General features: G+C 33.0%; 3 protein-coding genes and 1 pseudogene across 5 annotated transcripts; 2 read left to right on the top strand and 2 right to left on the bottom strand.

The window, feature by feature from the left end:
- The first annotated feature begins 20 nt into the window (after positions 1-20).
- LOC143635967 (glutamyl-tRNA(Gln) amidotransferase subunit B, chloroplastic/mitochondrial-like) lies at positions 21-3726 on the top strand. The gene is made up of 9 exons (XM_077103676.1): positions 21-146; positions 1116-1784; positions 1868-2077; positions 2332-2472; positions 2577-2780; positions 2861-3058; positions 3159-3227; positions 3304-3420; positions 3511-3726. The coding sequence occupies exons 2-9, from the start codon at positions 1161-1163 to the stop codon at positions 3589-3591; spliced, it is 1644 nt and encodes a 547-aa protein (XP_076959791.1). The 5' UTR covers positions 21-146; positions 1116-1160; the 3' UTR covers positions 3592-3726.
- Positions 3727-3877: 151 nt separating this feature from the next.
- Positions 3878-10341, bottom strand: LOC143635968 (DNA mismatch repair protein MSH1, mitochondrial-like; annotated as a pseudogene). Its single transcript, XR_013154162.1, has 22 exons — positions 10226-10341; positions 9614-9752; positions 9427-9525; positions 9260-9328; positions 9057-9176; positions 8920-8967; positions 8074-8138; positions 7869-7954; positions 7634-7798; positions 7432-7541; positions 7242-7347; positions 7092-7167; positions 6959-7017; positions 6685-6752; positions 6419-6592; positions 6127-6333; positions 5798-6054; positions 5578-5721; positions 5442-5499; positions 5070-5369; positions 4320-4937; positions 3878-4244 (listed from the first exon to the last, which is right to left on the bottom strand). The product of XR_013154162.1 is annotated as a DNA mismatch repair protein MSH1, mitochondrial-like (transcript).
- Positions 10342-11500: 1159 nt separating this feature from the next.
- Positions 11501-16206, top strand: LOC143635965 (3-isopropylmalate dehydratase large subunit, chloroplastic-like). Its single transcript, XM_077103675.1, has 15 exons — positions 11501-11606; positions 11682-11804; positions 12704-12874; positions 13019-13171; positions 13272-13340; positions 13597-13713; positions 14008-14082; positions 14210-14287; positions 14422-14517; positions 14615-14664; positions 14801-14855; positions 15147-15278; positions 15391-15438; positions 15526-15684; positions 15980-16206. Exons 1-15 carry the CDS (start codon positions 11535-11537, stop codon positions 16118-16120), a joined length of 1539 nt encoding a protein of 512 aa, XP_076959790.1. The 5' UTR covers positions 11501-11534; the 3' UTR covers positions 16121-16206.
- A 466-nt stretch (positions 16207-16672) lies between these two features.
- Positions 16673-19241, bottom strand: LOC143635964 (auxin-responsive protein IAA13-like). Of its 2 annotated transcripts, none has more exons than XM_077103673.1 (5): positions 19020-19241; positions 17461-17777; positions 17112-17220; positions 16922-16983; positions 16673-16828 (listed from the first exon to the last, which is right to left on the bottom strand). In XM_077103673.1, the coding sequence occupies exons 1-5, from the start codon at positions 19151-19153 to the stop codon at positions 16782-16784; spliced, it is 669 nt and encodes a 222-aa protein (XP_076959788.1). In that variant the 5' UTR covers positions 19154-19241; the 3' UTR covers positions 16673-16781. The 2 variants fall into 2 exon arrangements, with proteins under 2 accessions (XP_076959788.1, XP_076959789.1); XM_077103674.1 differs by having other exon boundaries at positions 17461-17774; positions 19020-19239.
- Positions 19242-23394: the final 4153 nt, after the last annotated feature.

Raw genomic sequence — 23394 nt, 5'->3', positions numbered from 1 at the left:
CACACACACACACACACACACACACACACCAGGATCGAATAGAGGGTTTTGATATGAAAGATAACCCATAATAATAATATCACTCACTGTTGTTGTCATGTTCGTTGTATACAGACGACGCAGCAGCTCATTTGAGTTATAGTCAGGTAAATTAAACACCTTTCATCCTCTACATTAAATCCTTTTTATTATTAATTTCCAACTCAGCAACCCTAATTTAATCTTGAATCTTTTATGTTATTACTAGCTTTTTCTTGGAATATAAATTATGGGTTTTTCTTATTCTTTCAAATGTGATAACTTTTTTGAAAATTTTCAGCTTAGTTTTATGAAATTTTGTGCCTTTTATGCTCTACATGATGTTGTCCATTAGTATCCATTAGCGTCCGATAGTGTTCGTTTACAATATTAACGAATGGAGACAACGAACATGAACAAACTCAATTTCTTAATGAACGAACACATACACGAATTTCGTTCAGTAGAGTGTTCGTGAACCGACCGTTTGTCCGGTTCGGTTCATTTGCAGTCCTACTTGTGGGTATACTTTAGTCACAGTAGTTCATTTTATAACTGCCTTTTTCTTGGAATATAATTAGCGATTCAAATGTGATAAAAGTTTTTGAATCTGTCGGCTAAATGTTATGAAATCTGTCTACTTTTTGAGTTTTTGTCATTAACTGTTTTTATATATAATTTACTATAAAACGATTACAATAAAGTGGCAGGCAAACGGGCAACAAGCTGCGCCGCAACCCCCTTTTGAATAGCAAAGCCAATCCTGCTAATTAACTGTTTTTGAACTTGATTGATTATATGTTGTTTGTATAACCTGCAGATCTTTGCGTACTTACATCCCAACTGAATTAATCAAACAAAATTTTAATGGCTCTTACACTAATTAGAGGCATTTAAACCCGCTTATTCATACACACTCTCAGCTTGAAAACATGTTATCTTTTGTTCAATGCAAAGCACACAAATCGAAATCTCTATGAAAATAAATGTTTTTGAATCTTTCAGCTTTGTTTTATGAAATTTGTCTACTTTTTGTCACTACTTGTTCTTGAATCTTGATTTCTTGATTGATTATGTTTTGTTTGTATACTTTGCAGATACTTTTTAGTCGTCATAGTTACATCAGACAAAAAAAAGTTTTAATGGCTCTTACACTATTTAGAGGTATTGAAACCCGCCTGTTATTGCCTTATTCATACGCATTCTCAGCTAGAAAACATGTTATCTTTTGCTCAATGCAAAGCACACAAGCCGAAACCGCAATGAAAACTAAACAACAAGCTCCCTCAAACTTCACGGAAACCGCCCGAGCAAAAGCCGTTGAAAAAGTACTAAAAGATTATGAAGCAATTATTGGTATAGAAACACATGTACAGTTATCAACTACAACTAAGGCGTTTTGTAGCTGCGCTTATAATTATGGGTCTCAGCCAAACTCGTGTATTTGCCCCGTTTGTATGGGCTTGCCCGGTGCATTGCCCGTTTTGAACTCTAAAGTGATCAAGTGTGCTGTAATGCTCGGTCTTGCACTCAACTGCAAGTTGTCCATGAGTTCAAAGTTTGATAGAAAACAATATTTTTATCCGGATCTTCCAAAAGGGTACCAAATTTCACAGTTTGATATACCAATTGCCACCGATGGATCCATTGATGTTGATCTTCCACTTGAGTTTGGTGGCGGGCATAGACGATTTGGGATTACTAGGGTTCATATGGAGGAAGATGCAGGGAAGCTACTTCATACAGGAAGCGGGAATTATTCTCAGGTGATTATTTTATATCTTTTTTATAGTAAATTAGTGATTATTGTGACCAGAAGAATCATAAAAATATTGTTTTTTGGGAACAGGTTGATTTGAACAGAGCAGGAGTACCTTTGCTTGAAATAGTTTCTGAACCCGATATGAGAACGGGTATTGAAGCTGCAGAATATGCTGCAGAGTTACAACGGGTGGTGAGATATTTGGGAGTTAGTAATGGAAATATGCAAGAAGGGTCGCTTCGTTGTGATGTTAATGTTTCCATTCGTCCAATTGGTCAAAAAGAATTTGGCACCAAGGTAAGAATTTTGACCAGTTGGGTTGATATGGGTTTGTTTTATCTCAAATGGTCAAATGGGTCAAATGAAAAAGGTTTAGGTAAAACGGAACGGGTCAAACGGGTTGAAAGTATCCGACTTTATTTTTATATTAAATCTTGATGCTATTTAGTTATCACAATATATGGAGGAAATCTTTCCACTGTTAATAAAGAACTATAAACTAACCGTTAACTGTCTGTAACTGGTTTTTATAAGTGGTTGCTGGTCAACAGGTTGAAATAAAGAATCTGAATTCATTTTCAGCAATGAGTAGAGCTATAGATTTTGAGATTGCAAGACAGGCAGAGCTTTATGACAAAGGGCAAGCGGATGAAGTTGTGCAAGAAACACGTCTCTGGGAAGAAGGCTCTCAGGTTATTAAATTTCTAATCATATATTATTTGGTTAAAAAAATTAAAGCTCGAATCAGTACACCCTAATTATGTTTTCTTATCTTTTTATTTGTTGTTATTGTTAGAAAACAGTTACAATGAGGAAAAAGGAAGGACTTGCAGATTATAGATATTTTCCTGAACCCGACCTTCCAGAGGTTATACTCACAGAAGAATATGTGAACGATATTCGTGATTCGTTACCTGAACTTCCGGAAATGAAGCGTAGAAGATACGAGGATTTGGGTCTAACTATGCAAGATGTTCTTTTTCTTGCAAATGATGTTAATGTATGTCACATTGTCACGCTCAACCTATAATATTACTAGATTTGTCATATTGGGAATTATGGATCTATCACTTGTTTTAGGTTGCTGCATTTTTTGATGCTACAATAGCCAATGTTTCTGATATTAAACTGGCTGCTAATTGGATCATGGGAGATATCGCTGCTTACATGAAGAATGAAAAATTGTCGATTAATGAAATCAAGCTTAGCCCTCAAGAGTTAAGAGAGTTGATAGCTTCTATAAAAAGTGGAACCATCAGTGGAAAGATAGGGAAAGAGGTGTGTGTCTCTACTTTCTGATATCGCCAATTGTTAGTAAAATGTTATAAAAAATGATTTTTAAGGATGATTTTAAAGATATTTGTGTGAAATTGTGCAGATACTTCTTGAGTTAATGGAAAAAGGTGGAACCGTTAAAGGACTGATTGAAGAGAAAGATCTTGTGCAGGTAAGTTATTTTTTTAAAGCTTAATTTGTCTTTATTTTTTCATCTTAGTGGCATGATTTTGTGTTTTGTTTAACAGATAGTAGATCCAGCGGAAATTGAGAAAATAATTGATAAAGTAATTGCTAATAATCCAAAACAGTTGGAACAATACCGTGGGGGTAAAACCAAGCTGCAGGGTTTTTTTGCAGGACAGGTTTGATCTTTTTTGTCAGCTGCTCATGAATTTGTGATTAATTTCTGTTCAATTATTATAAATTTAACAATTGAAAAAACAAATTATCAGGTGATGAAAGAATCAAAGGGCAAAGCAAATCCAGGGCTTCTGAACAAGATTCTTGTAGAAAAATTAAACGCTAAAAGCTGATATGCACTCAAAGGATTTTCTTTTTTTTTTATTAAAGATTTTGATGTAACTAAACTGCAAGCATTGCAGATACAATATTGAGATTGTAGGTTGCAACTGTATTTGACATGTGTCTTAAGTAATAATATCATCTTATTTTGCCATTCATTGTCAGTTAATGCTGGACTTAAGGTTACTTTGTCTAACCATTATTATGCAAGGTACTTTAGTAATTAAACCACTCATAACTCAGAAGCATGTTTTCAATGAAAATAAACATATAATGCATTAATTAATAGATTGTGATTACAAGGACCACCCAGTGAGTACCCACAGGTTAACAATAACTAAAGCACAACATAACTGACCCAAAACTGTTGCACCAACAAAACCCTAAATACAAGTGTCGATACTACAAGATATTCATGACAAGATTCGGTTAATCATCTATGTAAATTTAAGCTTTCAAAAGAGATATCAGAAGTACCAAAATTCCGATGTTTACCGTCAGTTACATTCGTGAGTTTAAAACCATGATTCGGAAGTTGGTTGATTAACAGAGTTTCTAGCTGGCAAGCCATGCTCTTCCCGGGAACTAGAAAATACAAAAACGAAGCGTCTCGCAGCCCTTTCTTTAACCGGTGTGCACACATCCGATCACGGAGATTGTCTGTCTGAAATGCATGTGATCAAATATTAGCAACATTAATAAAATTGCAAATCTTGTTTCAGTTAATCATAATATTTACCTCTCCAACATAAAGCTTTTTATCGGGTCTCAAAATCACATAAACGCTCGAAGCACAGGTTGCTGATGGAGGTGGTTGTTCCCCAGGCTGTACTAAAACACATCTCACTGTAGTTTTAGTTTTATGACATGCTATACAGACAGCATTTTCAACATCTTTCCAAAATGTCTCCATTTGGTTTGTTATTTCATTACCAGAAGAAATAATTTCTTGAATACATTCATCTGAATTTGAGTCTGTTTTGTACACTGAGTTGTACAAATTTTCGGCTCGTTGTATTATTGCATCTGAAACCCCTTCTTTTTTAGCAGTTTCAAACGCGAGACTTTCTTTGCATATTCCATCAATCAGCTTCCATGTCGGTTTAGATTTCCCGTTCACTAAATCACTTCCCATTTTTTTGTAGACGGTGTGTTTTGTAGTTAGTGGTAAGTTAAAGATACCATGCAAATGCGTTGATACGACACCTAAACAACCGATTGAATCCAGAGTTTCGATAAAACTGCCAGCTATACATGTCCCCTTTGCAGTTTCTGTACCTCTGCATATCTCATCCACTAAAACTAGGCTTTTTGAAGTCGCTCTAGTAATTATAGAACGCATCTCCGACATTTCAATCTGAAAAATAATATCCATATGCAACAATATATCACTATGTGGTACAAAGTTTGTGTAGCATAATTCGTAAAACCCGGAAAAAATAACAATAATAATAATGACATAATAATATTAATGTAATATAGTGTGTACCTGAAACGGGCTTTTCCCATCTGCCGGGCTATCGTAAGATTTAACATGCAGCATAATGGAGTCGAAATGTGGAATTAATGCTGACTCAGCAGGTACCATAAATCCACATACGCCAAGAAGTGCGGCTGCAGAAATTGAACGAAGCAAGCTTGATTTTCCACCACTGTTCGGTCCGGTCAAAAGAAACATTGACTTCATGTCAATTGTGTTCAACACTACACTTCCTTCAGCTGTATCAAACCAATATGGTGATAAACCAGTAATCTTCATCTCACGGTTTCTGTTCATTTGTTCTTTTTCCTGCATACAAATATAGTATGAAAAAAGACCTTAAACCTCAAAATATGCAAAAGATGGTATAACGAAATGTACCTCGGGACGTTGGAACTGAACGAGAGTCGGGAACACCCATTTCCTTCTTTTGCCTTCACTGTTTACATATAATATAACAATTAACATAACATACTAAAATAAGATACAAAGTTCAAGTTTTTTAAAATTTTGATACCTCACATGAGAAAACAATGCCTTCGCAATAACAAGCAACATGGAGGCAAACACAAGAACATTAATTTCAGTTTGCAACTCAGCAGATAGTCCTCTTAACAACTCTAACACCATGGACTTCACCTTTACCCCAGCTTCATGGTACCTTAAACAATGAACAAAAAGATTTAACTAATAAACGGGTCGAGTTGGTCAAACACAAATTTTTGACTTGCCCCTACCTTGTGAGTGCATCCTCCACTTTGATTGTGGTAAACCATTCGTCTCCAACTTTTCTACCCTTTGAATCTACAGCAGGCTTCAGTTCTTTAATTTGTTTTTCACCAGGTGTATTGTGCCATACGGTAGGTGTAAAACGTTTTCCCTTGAACCAAATAGCTTTGTGTTCCCGAGCATACAAGATTTCCCCTTTTGGTCCTCCAAGTGGTGCTGTGATAGCTTTTATTCTGCAAATTATAGGAACAAAATCTTCTGTGACCTAGAAAAAGAACATATGTTAGTTAATTTACATATTAAAGATGAAAATGATGATGAAAGTAACAATACTTACAGCTAAGGATAAGGCTTCAGCTGCCTCATCCACTTCCTCATAAGCTTCTCTCAGATGGATCTTCTTCACACGATTCTTCCATGAAGATTCCATAACCTCGAAAAATTCACTTGGTATGTTTGCATATGAGCTTAACCTTTGATCATTTTCACCATCTAATGAGATAAGATTCCCAATTGTATTTGAGATTGATTCACATTTATTCACCTGAAAACAAACAATAAAAATAACAAGTCTTTGATAAAATATATATATAATATCAATGTTTAATTATGGAATTTCAACAACTTACCAGTAACTCAAGGTCAATTTTCAACCCGGTTGCAACCCATGTAGGATGCACTAATAAACTCAATATCTCATTGAGCTCAGGGTTTCTATGAAGCTGCAAAGTTTCATCAAGCACGCTTTTAATCTTGCAGAACTCGACATGATTAGCCTCCCTTAACTCAAGTAGCTTCACTAACTGCAAAATTAGTGATAAACATCAAACATACAAAAAAAAAGAATATCGAATAGAAACAGATTACATACCACATAATAAAGGAATTACATTACCTTTGATGGTGCGATACAGGTAAATTCAGGAATTGAGCATGATATATAGCTCATAAGTTTGCATATTGCTGGACACGTGTTAAGAAGTGAAAACAAATAGTTTAGAACTTGGGAAATATGGTAACTCAAAATATGCATAAAAATGAAAAATTAGGTGCATGTTAATAGCAAAAAAGTATAGAACACACTGCAGATGTGAAGATAATGACAAACTGGATAATATTTCAAAAAGAATTAATCATATTTTAAGAAAAATCCACAAGTTGGCATTCACCTTGAATGGTGGTTGCAGTTGCATAAGCAGGAGGGTTCAGAAGTAGATCTCTAATGTAGCTGTTATAAGAATAAGAATAACTACACTTTGTAATTATGATTAACAACTTAAAATAACAAAACTAGCTACTTACGTAACAGGTAATCCGGTGCAATTAGGAGGAAGCAAAACCTTTAATAAAAGAGGTACGCCTTCGGTTGGTATGACACCTAATATTTAATAGGAGTTTATATTACGGCCTCCATATATTTTAAACAATAAACCTAACAATGTAATAACTGACCAATTTGTGAAGCTGTTCCAAGGTGCAGCTGATGAGGTTTGTTTTCGGAAGAAACAGTTACATTCCTAAATGTGACATCATCATCAAGGCCATAAAGCTCTTTCACCTGAAATTTACAGCATCAGTTGTACCTTGTAAGATAATGAAATACCTGTGTGCATATATATACAGAAATTAGAAATATACAAACCTTAAAAAGTATCTCATTGACAATATTCCCTTCAATCCATTCATAGTATTTGCCATTACACTCGCCCCATAATAAGCCACCTTCACCAAACTCTGTCCAGCGTGTCGTTCCTGTAAGAATATTGATAAAGTTCAAAACTTAAACAAAAAAAATGATCTTAGAAAATATTGATTACCTGAAGAATTTAGAAAATATTGATTACCTGAAGAATTGTTCCTCAATGATTTATGTAGAAATAAATGATGATAATGACAAGTACGAAGCTTTGTAACTACTGCCTCTTCGGTTAAACCATCCTCTAACGAGTACGTTTTCATAGTCTCCAATACTGAAACTATGCAATACCCCTTTGCGGAACGAGAAAGCCCTGAATAATAAATGAGTATGACTAAAAAATATTCGGAAATTCACACAAATAACTAAAAAATGTCACATACCAACGACTGGCATTGGTTCAGGAAACTCAAGATCGTGATCATCTTCAACGAGTCCAAAAACATAAGGACTTCCAGGATGTGCATGCCTGTATATTAAAATTTAGTGAGATAAATTCTGAAAATATAACTAAAAAAGCCAAAGTCAAAACACAAAGGCGGTTAACAACACACGAGGGGTAAGCAGCAAGGTAAGGTGCAAATATACCCGGATATAAACCGGCTTTTACGGGAACGATTTTGAGTGGGGCCCTGAACTTCCTCCACAATGCACTATAAACACATAAGTACATAGCATTAACAAAATAAAGCAATTCAAACTTTATCTTATTGGAAAGTTATTAGTACAGCTTGAAATAATAATTATGCCTTCAAGCTCTAAGGAAATAATTAGGCCTGTAAACGAACTGAACATTCAGTGACAGTTTGTGAACCGTTCGGCGGGATGTTCGTTTATGTGGGTTTATTTAATAAACAGAAAACTTTGTTCAATTAAATTAAAACGATCAAACATGAAGACATGTCTCGCACATACATACATTTATGTTTGTGAACGTTCATTTACTTTTGTTAATTTAAAATTGTTTAAGTTCGTTCATTTACGTTCAATTATGTCCGTATAAGTTCGTTCCTTCGCATTCGTTAATATATTCATTTAAACTTATTTGGCCCATAACAGCTTAGTATAGTTATAATTTAGGCCCAACATATTGTTCTTCACATTACTTTAACTGGTTTTAGCTTAACCATGTTAGTTAATCTATGTCCGTTCGTTTATGTTCGTGAACTGTTCGTTTATACTGTTAACGTAGTAACATACAAACATAAACAAACACAAACATGTTATTTTCTTAACTTAACAAACAAACAGAACATGTTCATTTCTTAACGAATGAACATGAACAACAAAACCCCGTTCATTTAACTGTTCTGTTCGATCATCTGTTCCATTAAAGTTAAAAAAACAAACACAAACATGCTTCGTTCGTGTTCGTTTGATTCGTTTACAAGTCTAGATATAGTTATCAGCAGCATCATAACTCAAAGCACTTACTACTGAAAATCCATTATGAGTCAAATCATCCAAAGTTTGGCGTAGATTCTGCATAAAGTGATAGGTACTTATTTGAGATTTTAAAATGGTGATTTAAAGCGGAAGTACAAAAGAAGAAAAATGAAAGTTTTAAATACCATAACAGGGCAACCGGCTTTTGGAACTCCATCTGAACGCAGACCACAAAATGGATTCAAACCGGCATACTACACAAGTATACAAGCATCAAATCCAACAGCTTCATAAAACTCCCCAACCTAAATAGATTGAAACTTTCATCACTTAATCTTGATTACCAAATCCAATTAAAAGAAACGTTATGAATAACATACTAGCATACCCTACACAGCAAAACTTCACGTGGAAACTTTGACTTGAACTTCAGTATCTCGCAATTTGAGTGTTCCTTCTTTTAAACTTCATAAAGAACAAAGAAACAGGTAAAGTTATTTAGAGTAATGTGAGGCAAATAGTTGCATGTATTTGTTATAACGCAAACATAATTACCTTCCATTTATTCAAATTATCATCCAAACCGAGCAGATTAGAGTTAGTGAGTTTGTTTATCAAATGCATAGAAGATGTCTTTCTACACATTTGCATTTTCTGAAAAAACAAACATGACAAAAATATAACAGTTTTCTATGACGCAACATGAAGAAAAATGCAAGATTGAACAGAAAATAAAGAATACCTCCTTCCACCAGATGATATGAGAATCGTCTTTCTCGCTGACATTTTTTGACTGCTTTGACTTTTTAGTTGCTTTGATGTTTGTTGCGAAAGTCTTTTTATCTTTAAAGCAATTGATCTGCTTAGGAATCCTGGTACTTCTAAACATACAAAAACATTTATTGTTTAGATTGCAAATCTTTTATTTTAGATTCGGGGAATTGTATAAGAAAAGTTGCATACTTTATAGCATTGTTCAAGCTATAATTCATGGCCTACACTTTTCAAAAACATTTATGTAATCTCAAATGTAGCTTATTTGCCAGTGTGTGCTACATTGGTATACATAATAAATGAATGTTGAACCCTAAAATGTTACATAATGAAAGTGGGGACCTGAAATATTGTGAATTTAAAGTGTGCACCCTAAAAAACTGAGTTTAAACAGAAAGGACTAAAAACACATTAAAATAATGTTAATGTTATTTTCCCCAAATTAATAATATATTTACTGAAGACGGAATATCAAATTGCATAATTTATACATTACGGATGTTAATTACAACCAAATTTGGCGTATGAAACTACATAATAATAATAATAATAATAATAATAATAAGAGTTTGACGGTTACAGTGATGGTGGACAGGAGATGAAATGACGCCGTGGAAGATGGCGGCGAGTGAGAAGACCGATTGAACGCCATCGGTGGCCGGAGACGACCACAGATTTGGCCGCCGACCAGTACATTGTTGTTATTATTATTATTATTGTCTCTGTGGTATTGAATTGATTTGAATTGAATTTGATAGTTTAATGCTTAATTTAGGGATTTGAGAGTGAAATGGGGGGTTTCTTCCCGCCAATAAACATGGAAGAAGAAAACAGAATAATAATAATAATAATAATACGAGTAATAAAACTAAAAATAAATAAATAAGCGTGGGTGGTTCAGTTATTATTTGTGTAGTGGACATACGGGGACCGGTTTTAGCTGTAAAAGAATTACTATATTTATTAATTTAAACTAGAATGTGTTGAGACGGTAATAGTTAAAAAGTTTTATCGTTATTGATTGTTACGTCACTTTATGAAGTACAACACTAAATCAAAAGAGAATCTAAAAAAAGTTACAACTATTTGATATTTTGATCTTCTCTTTTATTCTATAATAACTATTTAGAATTTATTAATTCATATACTAAAAACTAAAAACACAAAAAAATTAATAAATAAACAAAGTATAAAATTATATATATGATAAAAAAACCAAAAATACACCATTAATATATTTATATATAATTATAGAGTTAATTACGTCTTTAATTAATATGAAATTTAAGAAGAAACGACCATGTATTAGTTATATGCTTTATTTTTTGTAACATATTTAAGTACTAAACACTAACAGGCATTAAAACTTAATTAAGATGTCTCTCATGTACCTAACATGTGAGAATATTTTCGTCAGTCTCTAAGAGAATTCAAGAAAAAAAAAACTCAAACATTAACTTAAGGTTAGGATTCTAATTTATAAGGCTATGTGTTTTAAGGCCCCATCCATGTCACATGGGTATGATGGCAGCCTTGAACATTGTGTCGTCTCAAACAAAACTAGACGTTACGGTGGCTATGTGTCATGTGCATACCTACTTGATACACAATTTGTTAGCGGGTTCACCCCACTAACCACCTCACAAATTATTATTATTATTTTCTCTTAACATCCGGGTAAACCTAGTTCACCAATGTAACATAATAACAAGCTCTTGCTAGTTAAATCACGACATAGTGTGCGTGAAAATACCATTGATTGCTTGTTTATAATATTACCCAAAAAAGCCTCAATATCTTCCTTCCGGACCCCACCAATCTAATCACCCCTAAATACCTCCTCACACTTCCATTCCAATTAGCAATCAGAGTCTCAACAACCACACGCCATGGTCATTTCATCAATGGCGGCTGCAGCTTCATCTTCAATCTCATCAGCCTCATCACCCTTTGTCAGCCAGGTACATAACAACACCATCAAGATTCAATCTTTATCATCATCTTTACACTTTCTTGATTCATTACCCTTCTTACAGAAAGATGCAGGTGTCTCTCAGTTTCTTTCACACCCTTCAAGCTCAATCAAAATTGCCCACAAGAAAGAGTCCACGAAGATCATGTCTGTCATGGCTGAACGAAAGCCATCTGCCACTGGCTCAGTTAGGGCTTTTTTCCTTTTTCTGTTTCCATATTCTTGAATGTTTTTGTTGCTTTTGAAATCATAAGTGTGACTTTCTAGCAGCTAATTGATGCTAATATACTATCAATTTGATAATGTTTTAAACTTGAATGCTTTTACTGTTGAAATCATATACATGACATGGGTGTAGGTGTTAATTGATGCTTATGCAGTTATACACTCTAAATTTGATAACTTTAGCACTATTGGTTTGATAAGATAGAGTAAATTTGGGGTGTTTGAACTCCGTTAGGGTTAGTAAGGTAATTAATCACTCATCTGCAAAAATCCTTTTTTTTTAAGTTAATGTTTTTACATTAAGATTTAGAGAACTTGAAGGAAATTAACTTTTGAGTGTAGGTTAATTCAGCTTGGTTTTTTGGTTATCGAATAGTTTTGTTAAAAATTTATTATCTTGATATCAAAAAGTGAAGAACTTGATGCAAAATAAATAGGTTTTGGTTCATTTTCATATCGAGTTTTTGATGTTTTATAATCTTGAATTCTGCAACTTTTGAAATCATAAACTTGACACCATAAATATGATCACTTTAGAAATTTGGTCTAGTCTTGCTGTTAATTGATAGTTTTACACCATTAGTTTGATAACCTAGAGCAAACTAGGGGTGTTTGTCTGTTTGAACTCTGTTAGGGTTAGTTAGGTCATTTAACATTCGTTTGCAAAAATCAGGTTTGCTTTTTTTTTTTTTAAGTATATGTTTTTGACATCAAGATATGAAGAACTTGAAGAAAATCTACCTTGAATGTAGGTTAATTATGTTCGGTTTTGGTTATTGAATATTTTTGTTGTCTATTTATTGTCTTGATGTTAAAAAGTCAAGAACTTGATGCAAACTAATTCAGTTTTGGTTGTTTTAGGTGAAGACTGGGATGACGATGACCGAGAAGATATTTTCTAGGGCTTCTGAGAAATCCCATGTGAGCCCTGGTGAGAATGTGTGGGTCAATGTTGATGTCTTGATGACACATGATGTTTGTGGCCCGGGTTCCATTGGAATTTTCAAGAAAGAATTTGGGAATGATGCCAAGGTACAAATATAATTTTTACTGCATCATTCGAATTAGCCGACATCTTTTATGCAAAAGAAAAAAAAAAGTTAGAAACTTTAAAGACAGTGTCATTGTAATATGAAATATGTGATCATATATGAGTTATGTGGTTTATTGTTTCAGGTTTGGGACCGTGAAAAGGTTGTTATCATACCCGACCACTATATTTTCACAAGTGATGAAAGAGCAAATAGAAATGTTGATATCATTAGGGAATTCTCACATGAGCAAGGGATCAAGTATTTTTATGATATTAAAGATCTTAGCGACTTCAGGGTATCAATTTTGTGCTTCTTTTTGCGAATCTTGATTATATAATTTTATAATTTATAATCCCATGTTCCATGAATTACATTGATAATATATATTTTTCCAGGCTAATCCTGATTACAAAGGAGTATGTCATGTAGCTCTTGCACAAGAAGGTCATTGCAGACCTGGAGAGGTACTCCCAAAACTCTAGCAGTGATAAAACGGGTCGGGTTGGACCCGTAGCCTTTATATTTTTCAAGATTATTACTTCTTTTATAAACAATTAGTGTGTCAATATGATTATGAAATATGAATCTATATTTTAATGGTTTAAGGTATACAATAACAATCTACTTACATTAATGTACCAATATGACCTAGCTTATTTATTGTCAACATGAGCATTATACCTTGAAATTTGTTATAATATGTACGCCTTTTGCTTTTAGGTCTTGCTTGGTACGGACTCCCACACCTGTACTGCTGGAGCATTTGGCCAATTTGCTACTGGAATTGGAAACACGGATGCTGGTTTCGTGTTAGGGACCGGAAAAGCTTTGCTTAAGGTTTGAAAAAACATGTTTTTTACATCAGTTCTCGTGTTATTTCTTGTAGCCTATTTAGAGTTAAAGACATGTTTGTAACATGTTAGTTTGCCACTTAACCTTGATCCTCTCAAAAGATCAATGCCTTTAATTATATTGTCTCTTTTAACTAATTCTCATCCCACTCTCGCTACTTAAATGATATCAAAATAAAGTTTAGAGATCAAATGTGAAGTTACCAAACTATCCTCAACTTTGATCTATTAATTATTTGTTTGCTATATTTTCATTTTGATTCTTTTGCTGAATCTACAGGTGCCTCCAACCTTAAGATTTGTATTGGATGGAGAAATGCCTGATTATCTGCTTGCAAAGGATTTGATCTTACAAGTGATCTTTTAAACACTTTTTACATATTGTTTTTACATCGTTGCATTTGTAACAATCATAAAACGACTTGTCTGAATATATTTTTAAGATTTAATTTTCTGTTTTATTAATAATTTATATGTTGTAGATAATCGGTGAAATATCTGTATCTGGTGCAACTTATAAAGCAATGGAATTCGTTGGTTCGACTATTGAAAGTCTAACTGTAAGTTTCTGTAATCATATACAATAATAACGCATTAATTATCTATAAAATTTATAGAAAGAAGACAGATAAGTGTTTGTGGAACCCGTTATATTATTATTAAGTTACATGTGTGCTCTCATTGTGTCGCATAGATGGAAGAAAGAATGACACTATGCAGTATGGTTGTTGAAGCTGGAGGGAAGAACGGTATTGTTCCAGCTGATGCCACTACATTTGAATACCTTGAGGTCTGTTCAATTTCAATTTTAGTAAACTTACTTTCAAAGTCATCATTTAGGGTCAACATTGAACTTTTCGTTTCACTAAGATTTGCATATTCTGCAGACAAGAACATCTGTGCCTTATGAGCCGGTTTACAGTGATGAGCATGCAAGGTGATTCCGTTTTCCTTTTTGCTCTTGTCTTGATCTAGTTTTCAAGAATTTCATTATTATTATGTACCCTCATTAGTGATTACATAATAAGAAACTTTAAGCTCTCATTTTGTGTTCATATTTTCTTGCATTTCAGGTTTCTTGCTGAGTATAGAATCGATGTATCTAAATTGGAGCCCTTAGTGGCAAAGGTATGATAAATTTACTTCCGTTCAAAAGATTTAGATGAAAGGGGAACGGGTCAAACGGGTTTAAAGATTCTCAAGTTTTTTTTTCAACGACATAGATTATAGATGTAACGACATTGCTTTTGTAAATATAATCAACGTGTTTATTATCTATCTTTTTCTTAAAAGGACAAAAAATGTTTGTGGGTCAACCCTACTTGGCTGGCCCGTTCTACCAGTTCTAGATGGGCCTGTTTTGACCCATTAGCCTGCTGTGATTCATGTAATGTAGATGTTGGTTTTTACACGTTGCAGCCTCATTCACCTGATAATCGGGCTTTAGCAAGGGAATGCAAAGATGTCAAAATAGACCGAGTGTATATCGGATCTTGTACTGGTGGCAAAACCGAAGATTTTCTAGCTGCTGCTAAAGTTTTTCTAGCTTCAGTAAGTTTTCATAACATCTTGCTGCTTATTGGCATTTTCAATTTTACCATCGTACCCTCTTTTCGCATTTTCACGGGTCTCATGTTATGTAAACCTCTGGTTCAACTTGCAGGGCGAAAAGGTCAAAGTACCAACTTTTCTTGTTCCCGCTACACAAAAGGTTTGTTGTCTTGTGCTAATGTTTTTGTTTTTAAACTTTGCATAGTGTATGTTTTATCATATGCTAATTACAATATAATTTGATAAGGTATGGATGGACCTTTATTCTCTCCCGGTGCCAGGGGCTGGTGGAAAGACTTGCTCTCAGATTTTTGAAGCTGCTGGATGTGATACGCCTACTAGCCCTAGTTGTGGTGCTTGTTTGGGTGGCCCGAAAGATACTTATGCACGCATTAACGAACCTCAGGTCAGTATTTTCTTTCCAGTGGGCATTTAAATAAAATATAATTTGAATCAATTCATTTAAGTAATCGGGTTAAAAGAGTCAATAAGGAAGATTGCATGGTTTGACATTTCACGTGAAATGAACTTATTTTCAACCTGGAAACCGTTAAAAGGCGTTTAGTTCTTTAGTAAAATGTGGTACCCATATTAATTTACACTGCATCTAGAAAAGGGTTGGTGTTTTTAACTTTAAAGATGCAATCTTTAATCCCATTCAAATTGCATTTAGCATGTATTAACATTGTTAATGGTGGCAGGTGTGTGTCTCGACTACAAACAGGAACTTCCCGGGTCGTATGGGCCACAAAGATGGTCAAATCTATCTAGCTTCTCCTTACACTGCTGCAGCTTCAGCTTTGACCGGTTTTGTAAGCGATCCACGAGACTTTTTGCGTTAAACTTGTGCTCCTTTTTGTTAGTTCATCGACACAACCTTGTTGTATGAGACTTGTTGCGTGTTGACTTCTAAAATACTATCTTTTTATGTTTGTCGAACATGATTCTAAAATAAGGATTCATGAGGTTTGCGTTTATGTTCAGTATTTGATAGTTGGACTACTTGGGGTGTGGAATTTTAGCTGCTATATTTGTAAGTTTGCTATATTAGCGGGTCAGACAATTTGGGCAAAAAGTCAACTAAAGTCAAAGTCAGTTTGACCTTACGAGTCAAAAATAGTAATTTTTTGAGTACATGCTATTAGAATGACTATTGGATTTTGTAATACCAAATCACAGTCACAGATGCACCCTTATACAAGAATAGTTTACAATCAAACCAAGAAAATAAACACAGAAAGACGAATACCGATTAAAATATAATATACGCACTTAGGAAGCTTGTAAGTAACATCATCAAACCATTCAAGTTGGGTATAGAACTGTAATAATATTACGACAGCGAAAAACAGAAAAAAGAATCGAATGAACAAAAAGAACCGAAACAAGTGAGCCCAACCAAAAAAGTGAAAACATATATAGTAAAGCAGCCAAGATTATCAAACAAAAGCTTCAAACTTTTCTAGTCTGTAGTAGTTCTTTTAAGTGGTTTTCTTCATCTTTTCAACTCTTGTTTTTCGGCTTTTGATTCTTTTCTTGGTATCTTGGAGCTGCATATAGAAAAGGACAAGTTTTATTCCTAACGAGTAAAAAAATATAATATATAGTTTTAGGTAAACGGGTCAAAAGTATCCAAAACATACCAAGTCCATTGGAATCTGAGGTTTTCATGATTCTTAGCCTTCTCACTGTGCCCAAAAACATCCTGGTTAAACCACAAAGAAACATGTAAGCAAGATATATAAATAAAACAGGGTAATTCAGGTTAATCAAGGCTCATATTGGTCAAACACGAGTCTTTTAGAGTCAAAGGTTGACTATATAACAAAATACCTCCATGGAACATCGCCCACGAGCATCCAATCTCCTTCTCTATCTTCATATGTTAGCACAAACTCAGAAGATCCATCCAAAAGACGAGAGCGTTGTTGCTTTTCTGTGCCTGCATTAAATCACATAACAATGCATCAATATATACATTAAAAGTTCATTTATTAATGAGTGAACTAGTATATCCTTAACGGGTCAAACGTGCAAATTTTTTTGGAAAAGAAATAGCTTCAAGAAAACGAGTCAAAATCCACTCGGTTGTCTTTATATAGCATAAACCCTCAAGAAGTGTTATAGGTCCACTTTGACCTGTTAACCCGCCTATTTTGACCCGTCACAAAACATCACTTACGGATAAAACCGGCGCTTGTGGAAGTTTTCAAGAACATAATTTCAAGAGCATGAGCTAAAGTTTCATAGCAATCATGTGCATTCAAATCGACTTTCCTTCCAATCGGTAACCCATCCATATTCACTTTCACAAATCCCAAATGCCCAGTTTCTTTACCAACTGTTTCATCGTTGTTTTCACGGTTAACATTTTTATTTTTCCTTAACTTATCGTCCCCGCCCGCCCCCTTCTCTCCTTCATTCTTGGAAAACTTTGCTTGGTTAACCAAACTGTTCATCCTATAAGTCTTCACAGGTGGCCATCCCACCACTTGACTGCTGTAAAAACATCACAAAATCTTATTAAGATTCAAGCTTTAAAGACACATCAAGATGTACAACTACACATGCATGTGGTACAACCCGAAAATGCGATGAAACTAAACCATCAAGCATCTAAAGCTAGTTCCCAATTTTAATACAACCATTTATATTCATCTTTTAAAAGAAGTCTTTTTCTGGTACAAACCAGCTTGAGGTTTCAAAGACACATCAAGCAGTAATCTTTCTTAATGTACAACATTATTCGCATACGGTACAACCCTCAAATGCATTAAAACTAAACTAAGAATCATCTAAAGCAACTTCCAACTACAATTTTTTTAATCTTCTAAAAACAACATTCTTTATTTAATATAAACTTTTAAAGAACCTCAATAAATGAATGAAACCAAACTAAGAATAATCTAACACAAGCCCAAATTTAAAATGAACCATGTTTTTTCCATTTTTAAAGAATCATCAAAGCAAACATTTTTTTTATTGGTATGCAACTATTAATGCATGTGGTAGACATAAATACAATGAAAGTATACTAGGAATAAGTGACATGTTGGACCCCCAACCCACCCAAACACACACAAACACATGTGTAAAGGGTGCCATGGACCATGGTTTGGTTTGGTTATGGGTTAAAACTAAAACCAATCCTATAATCAATATTTACAATTATTAAATTTTCATATTTGTTTCGGTTTGGTTACAAACAGTTCGGGTAATCCCGTTATTGGGAAAGATTAATGTCTAGCTCGTTCGATTAACATTCGTTAGAATTAGGTGGATTCAAGCTAATTTCAATTAATAAGCCCAAATATATTTCGAATCAAAACAACTGTCAACAATATTTTTAATTTATAAAGCAGAATAATCGACAAAATAACATGTTACCTATATTAAAATATATTAAAACTTTCCTAAAGTATAATATATTCTTTAAAAAAATAAAAAATACACACACACATATATATATATATATATAAGTTTTTTTGTTTCGTGGTTTGTTCGTTGTACTTTTAGGCTTCTTACTAACTATTTAACGTTCGTACGATTCAGTTAATTCAGCTATTTGTACATAAATAACCATAACAAAAGTTTGTTATTAAAAATATCATAACCGAGCCATCGGTTTCTCAATTGGTTCAGTTATTTCGATCCGTTGTTTTTATGGTTTGACAAGTGAAAGAATAAAGATCACATGGCATAAAATGATAAAACTCAAAAGGGTGCATAATATTAAGTAACCTTAGAGGACCACTGGAGGATTGAGCATAGGCACCAGAAGTAAGACTCAATCCTAGACCAAGTTCAAGTTCAAGTTCCTCTTCACCACCATAACCATCAGCAGTACCACCACCTAGCCTGAAAGATGTGTCCATAGATGAAGAATGCAGAAATGGGTTGTGAAACAAGTAGAAAAGATGTTGATGAGATGAGAGTTGTTGTGTTGTGTTTATGTTTGTGAAAATAAATGTATAGAGATTGTTTTGAAGGAGTGAAAAGTGTTTGGAAACACAAGAGGAGTGTGTTTGGGCCCAGTTGTCTGCTGGCTGGTAGTGCGCTTGGTATCACCACTTCCTCTGCACTTTTCATTATGTCTCCTCTCCTCTCTTCTCCTCTCTCAACTTAACTATTAGTTTTCATATCCCTTGGCCCCACCAACTTTTATTAATTCCTATATTATATTATATTACATTTTTGTTCATCTACTCAAAAAAAAATGTTTTTAAGTTATTGTAATGTTTAATTAAGGTGATGATGGGATTAGGGGTGCTAACAAGTCGAGTCAAGCCCGAACTCATCAGGCTCGAGTTTGGCTTGTTTAGCTTACTTACCCAGAGTTTGGGCTCGAGCTCGGCTCGTTTCGATCTTTATTTCTAAAGCTCGAGTTTGGCTCGTGAGAAGTTTTTCGAGCTCGAGCTCGGCTCGTTTACTATTTATTAATTAATTTTTATATATTTTTAGTTACTTTTATATTTTTTCAATTAAAATTTAATATATAACATAATATATATTATTTAGTTATTTTGTTATTTTATTAATTATTATATACATGTAATATATATATGTATATATATTATAAAAAATATACATATATAACAGCTCGTTTAGGCTCGCGAGCCGGCTCGGGATCGTTTATTAAACGAGCTTACTTTTAGGCTCGAGCTCATTTAAGTTCGGTTTGATTGAGCTTTTTTACGAGTCGATCTCTAGTAGCTCGGCACGTTTGCACCCCTAAATGGGATGAATGTTAAAGAATATGATAGCGTTATGCATATCATTTATCTTCTATATCATCTATTATTATAGCACCACCTCTATAATCCAGTTGTATCTCTTAACCTAAGTTATATCACATTCTCTATTCATATTTTTTATATTTTAATGAATTACTTAAAAAAATGATTTTTTTATTGCCCAAATGGCTAGCATGGTCAGACCACGAGGCCACGCCATGCATAAAATGGTGAAGGGAGGATGGTGTTTTAGAGGGTCGTTTGAGACCATTCTATGTTATACGTCAAAAACCCATCTTCTGAAAACTCAAGATATTTATTTATTTTATTAGATATAGCATGTATTTACATTATTACTTAATTAACAAGGAAAAATGTTATCCGCTTTTTTGTAAATTAAATATTGATAATAACTGTTCTTTCCCCTTTTACTTTACTTAATTTACTTATAAAAACTTAATAATCATAATAATTAATAAATGTTTCATTTTACCTTTACATATTTATCACAAATGTTGGCTTTAAGTCAAAAGGGTATAAAGTTAACATTCTATAAGCTAAAAGTTGTATTAACTATATAACTATACACATGATCGGGTATAAAGTTAACATTCTATAAGCTAAAAGTTGTATTAACTATATAACTATACACATGATCAACAGAAATGATCGTTTCTGTTTTTCTGTAAAATATATATTTTTTTTTTCTTAAGGAAAATATTAGTTTCACTCTTTAGTTACAGTTGGCACAGAAAATAAGTTATGATAACACTCAATCATATTATTTCTATCTCTGTCACATATGATAAATTAAAGTTTCTTAGGAAAGGAAGACATACAATTATATTAAATGAAGGAACACCATCATCACATTCTCTAATCCATACCACACTTTATATTGTTTATATGTACTGAAAATACTTTAAAATTAATGCAATAGTTTTTTTAAAATATAAAACAATGTTTGAGGATCTAAAATAAGATTTACCATGTCCGATCTTTAAGGATTAAAGCCTGAAAAAGCTAGTCTTTGTAGTATTTAGATAAAAGTCCACTTATATTTTATAATCACATTATTATAACCATTTATATTTAGTATATACAATTTTATTATTGCTTCATTATAAATAATACGAACCAAACTTTACCTATATTAATTTAAAAAAGTCGACTTGAAAGAGAATGAAAAACCTTAATACATATAAATTACTAGCTTGAGACCCGTAAAATACACGAGGAATTTATTAAAATATAATACTTAATAAAATAATCAAAATACAATTTATTAATATATGTTAAAAAAAATTTAATCTTTGTCGTTCGTGGGACTTGAACCCAATATCTTCTCTCTCAAACTCAGATTACACATGATTTTATTAATATGCAAAGGATGATATAAAATCAAAATAACTTTAGTAAAATGCAAATATATAATCCATAAGAAATATTCATATTATTCTCGTCACATCACTTGTATTATTATATAATTATCAATATGTTTTTTTTAATCATATATAATATCATAATTTTCATATTATATAGAGATAATTTTGATAATTTTAAAATATCATAAGATATTTCTCATAATTATAAAATATCAAAAGATATTTTTCTAAATGGATTTCAAATTTCTCTTTTGACTTAAAGAAACGAGATAGCACAACTTGTTAAAAGTTATAAGTTACAATCACGGTTGGATAAATAAACCTTTATAATAATATTCAGTTTATAGAAATGTTAAAACTCGAGATTCAAGAAGGTCCATAAATTTATAGATGCAAAACGTTTCAATCCTCTCTAGTGCTCATTCTTTTCGTCTCAGGGGGTTAACTTAATGCAGACACCACACGCTACTATGTTAGTGATACAAAAGAACTAAACAAGTATACATCGATTTAAACTCAAAAACCATATAAAAGACCCTTTTAAAAAAACACCATTTCTAAAGTTGATATGTGTGATAAACAACTACGTGAACCCAACTTTACATACTTGCTTGACTCATTCTATAGAAAGGGTTCACTTTAACAATTCCATGGTCGGGACAATGTGTCCATGTGATATGGGTGTGCATAACTGTCTAATTCATGTACATGGTTAAAAATTAGGTTTCAGATTTCATTATGAATAAGAGTGCAAGACATGAGTGTGTATGTATAATATATCGTGTGAATCACTTATGTAGCACGACTATATGAATTGATTTTACATAGTCGTGTGACCCACTTTACTTGCTAGTTTCAAAACTACAGAATCTTTGTAGACTAAACTCAAAGACACTAATTCCGTGTTAAGTATATGATGTGTTTTCGTGCCTTCTAAAAATTCATTATCAATGTATAAATGACTTAAATAAAGGGAGACAAAGTCAATTTAGTTTATTAGGCTATGTGGAGTGAATGGACTACAAAATGAGGTGTTTTGTGTTATGTGGCGCCCGGTCAGCAAAATGTAGTTTTTGTTTTATGGGTGTAATGGTGTTGTAGTTCATATATATATATATATATATATATATGCCAGACACATGTGAATATAATAATAATTAAAGAAAAGAAGATAGGGCGAAAAGCAATGGTCCCCCCCCACCCCCACCAACCAACAATTCGCCCATTTGTAGCCCAAGGGGACAATGTTGTAGCCCCATTATCACCCCAAAACCACCCAATTTTCCGCCCATTATACACGCCCTTACAATTCTAGACATTTTGTAATATGTGAGGGGTATTGACTTAAAATATTCCAAAAGAGTAAAATACAAAATCCTTTATGATACGTAATTTTAGTTAACAAATTAAATAAACTAAATAACCAATACGTTGAAGTTTAATTATATTTTTGATATTTTAGACTAGAGATGTCCTTTATATATATACTGTCTTAGAAACCTGTGTATTATACGAGATATATTGTAAAAATTACAATAAATAATTTAATACAAATAAAAATAATAATTAAGTCTCTTTATATTATATAAAAAAGGTATTACAAATATAGTCGTTTTATATCATCAAATATATTTGAATTTAAATTGAGAATGAGCTGTTTTACCATTGGTATACAATAATGAAGCAATGCCACTGGAAGCAACATTTATAACAGTGAGGTCTTACAATGTGAAAGATGTAGCTTAAGTCTTTCACAAAAATGTTATACATTTCATACCCGGCCATAGACAAAAAGGACATCAGATTGTCCTTTTTAAACAACTTTCATATTGTCCTTATAAATACATTGTTGTCCAATTATCACAATAGTCTTATCATAAATATAAAAAATAAAAAATTTGTCTATGATTCTAAGATAGAATATTTGTAAAATAAATTATTATATTTTTGACAGAATTACAAATTTTGTCCTTTAAAATAAGACGAATTACGGTTCGT

This window comes from Bidens hawaiensis, unplaced genomic scaffold, assembly GCF_021521415.1.
Source record: "Bidens hawaiensis isolate Kalapana, Puna unplaced genomic scaffold, B.hawaiensis_p1.1 tig00007743_1, whole genome shotgun sequence".
NCBI lineage: Eukaryota > Viridiplantae > Streptophyta > Magnoliopsida > Asterales > Asteraceae > Bidens > Bidens hawaiensis.
The sequence above is the reverse complement of the archived record's forward strand: the minus strand, read 5'-3'. Positions and strand labels throughout refer to the sequence as shown.

Excerpts from the sequence above, each read along its gene's own strand:
- LOC143635967 (XM_077103676.1), top strand. The coding sequence starts at position 1,161 with ATGGCTCTTACACTATTTAGAGGTATTGAAACCCGCCTGTTATTGCCT. Across the intron at positions 2,078-2,331 it reads AAAAAGAATTTGGCACCAAG|GTTGAAATAAAGAATCTGAA; the intron begins GTAAGAATTTTG and ends GCTGGTCAACAG. Across the intron at positions 3,059-3,158 it reads GTGGAAAGATAGGGAAAGAG|ATACTTCTTGAGTTAATGGA; the intron begins GTGTGTGTCTCT and ends GAAATTGTGCAG.
- LOC143635965 (XM_077103675.1), top strand. The coding sequence starts at position 11,535 with ATGGTCATTTCATCAATGGCGGCTGCAGCTTCATCTTCAATCTCATCA. Across the intron at positions 14,288-14,421 it reads CGACTATTGAAAGTCTAACT|ATGGAAGAAAGAATGACACT; the intron begins GTAAGTTTCTGT and ends TGTGTCGCATAG. Across the intron at positions 15,685-15,979 it reads CACGCATTAACGAACCTCAG|GTGTGTGTCTCGACTACAAA; the intron begins GTCAGTATTTTC and ends TAATGGTGGCAG.
- LOC143635964 (XM_077103673.1), bottom strand. The coding sequence starts at position 19,153 with ATGGACACATCTTTCAGGCTAGGTGGTGGTACTGCTGATGGTTATGGT. Across the intron at positions 17,221-17,460 it reads CACAAGCGCCGGTTTTATCC|GCACAGAAAAGCAACAACGC; the intron begins GTAAGTGATGTT and ends GATTTAATGCAG. Across the intron at positions 16,984-17,111 it reads GTGGGCGATGTTCCATGGAG|GATGTTTTTGGGCACAGTGA; the intron begins GTATTTTGTTAT and ends TGGTTTAACCAG.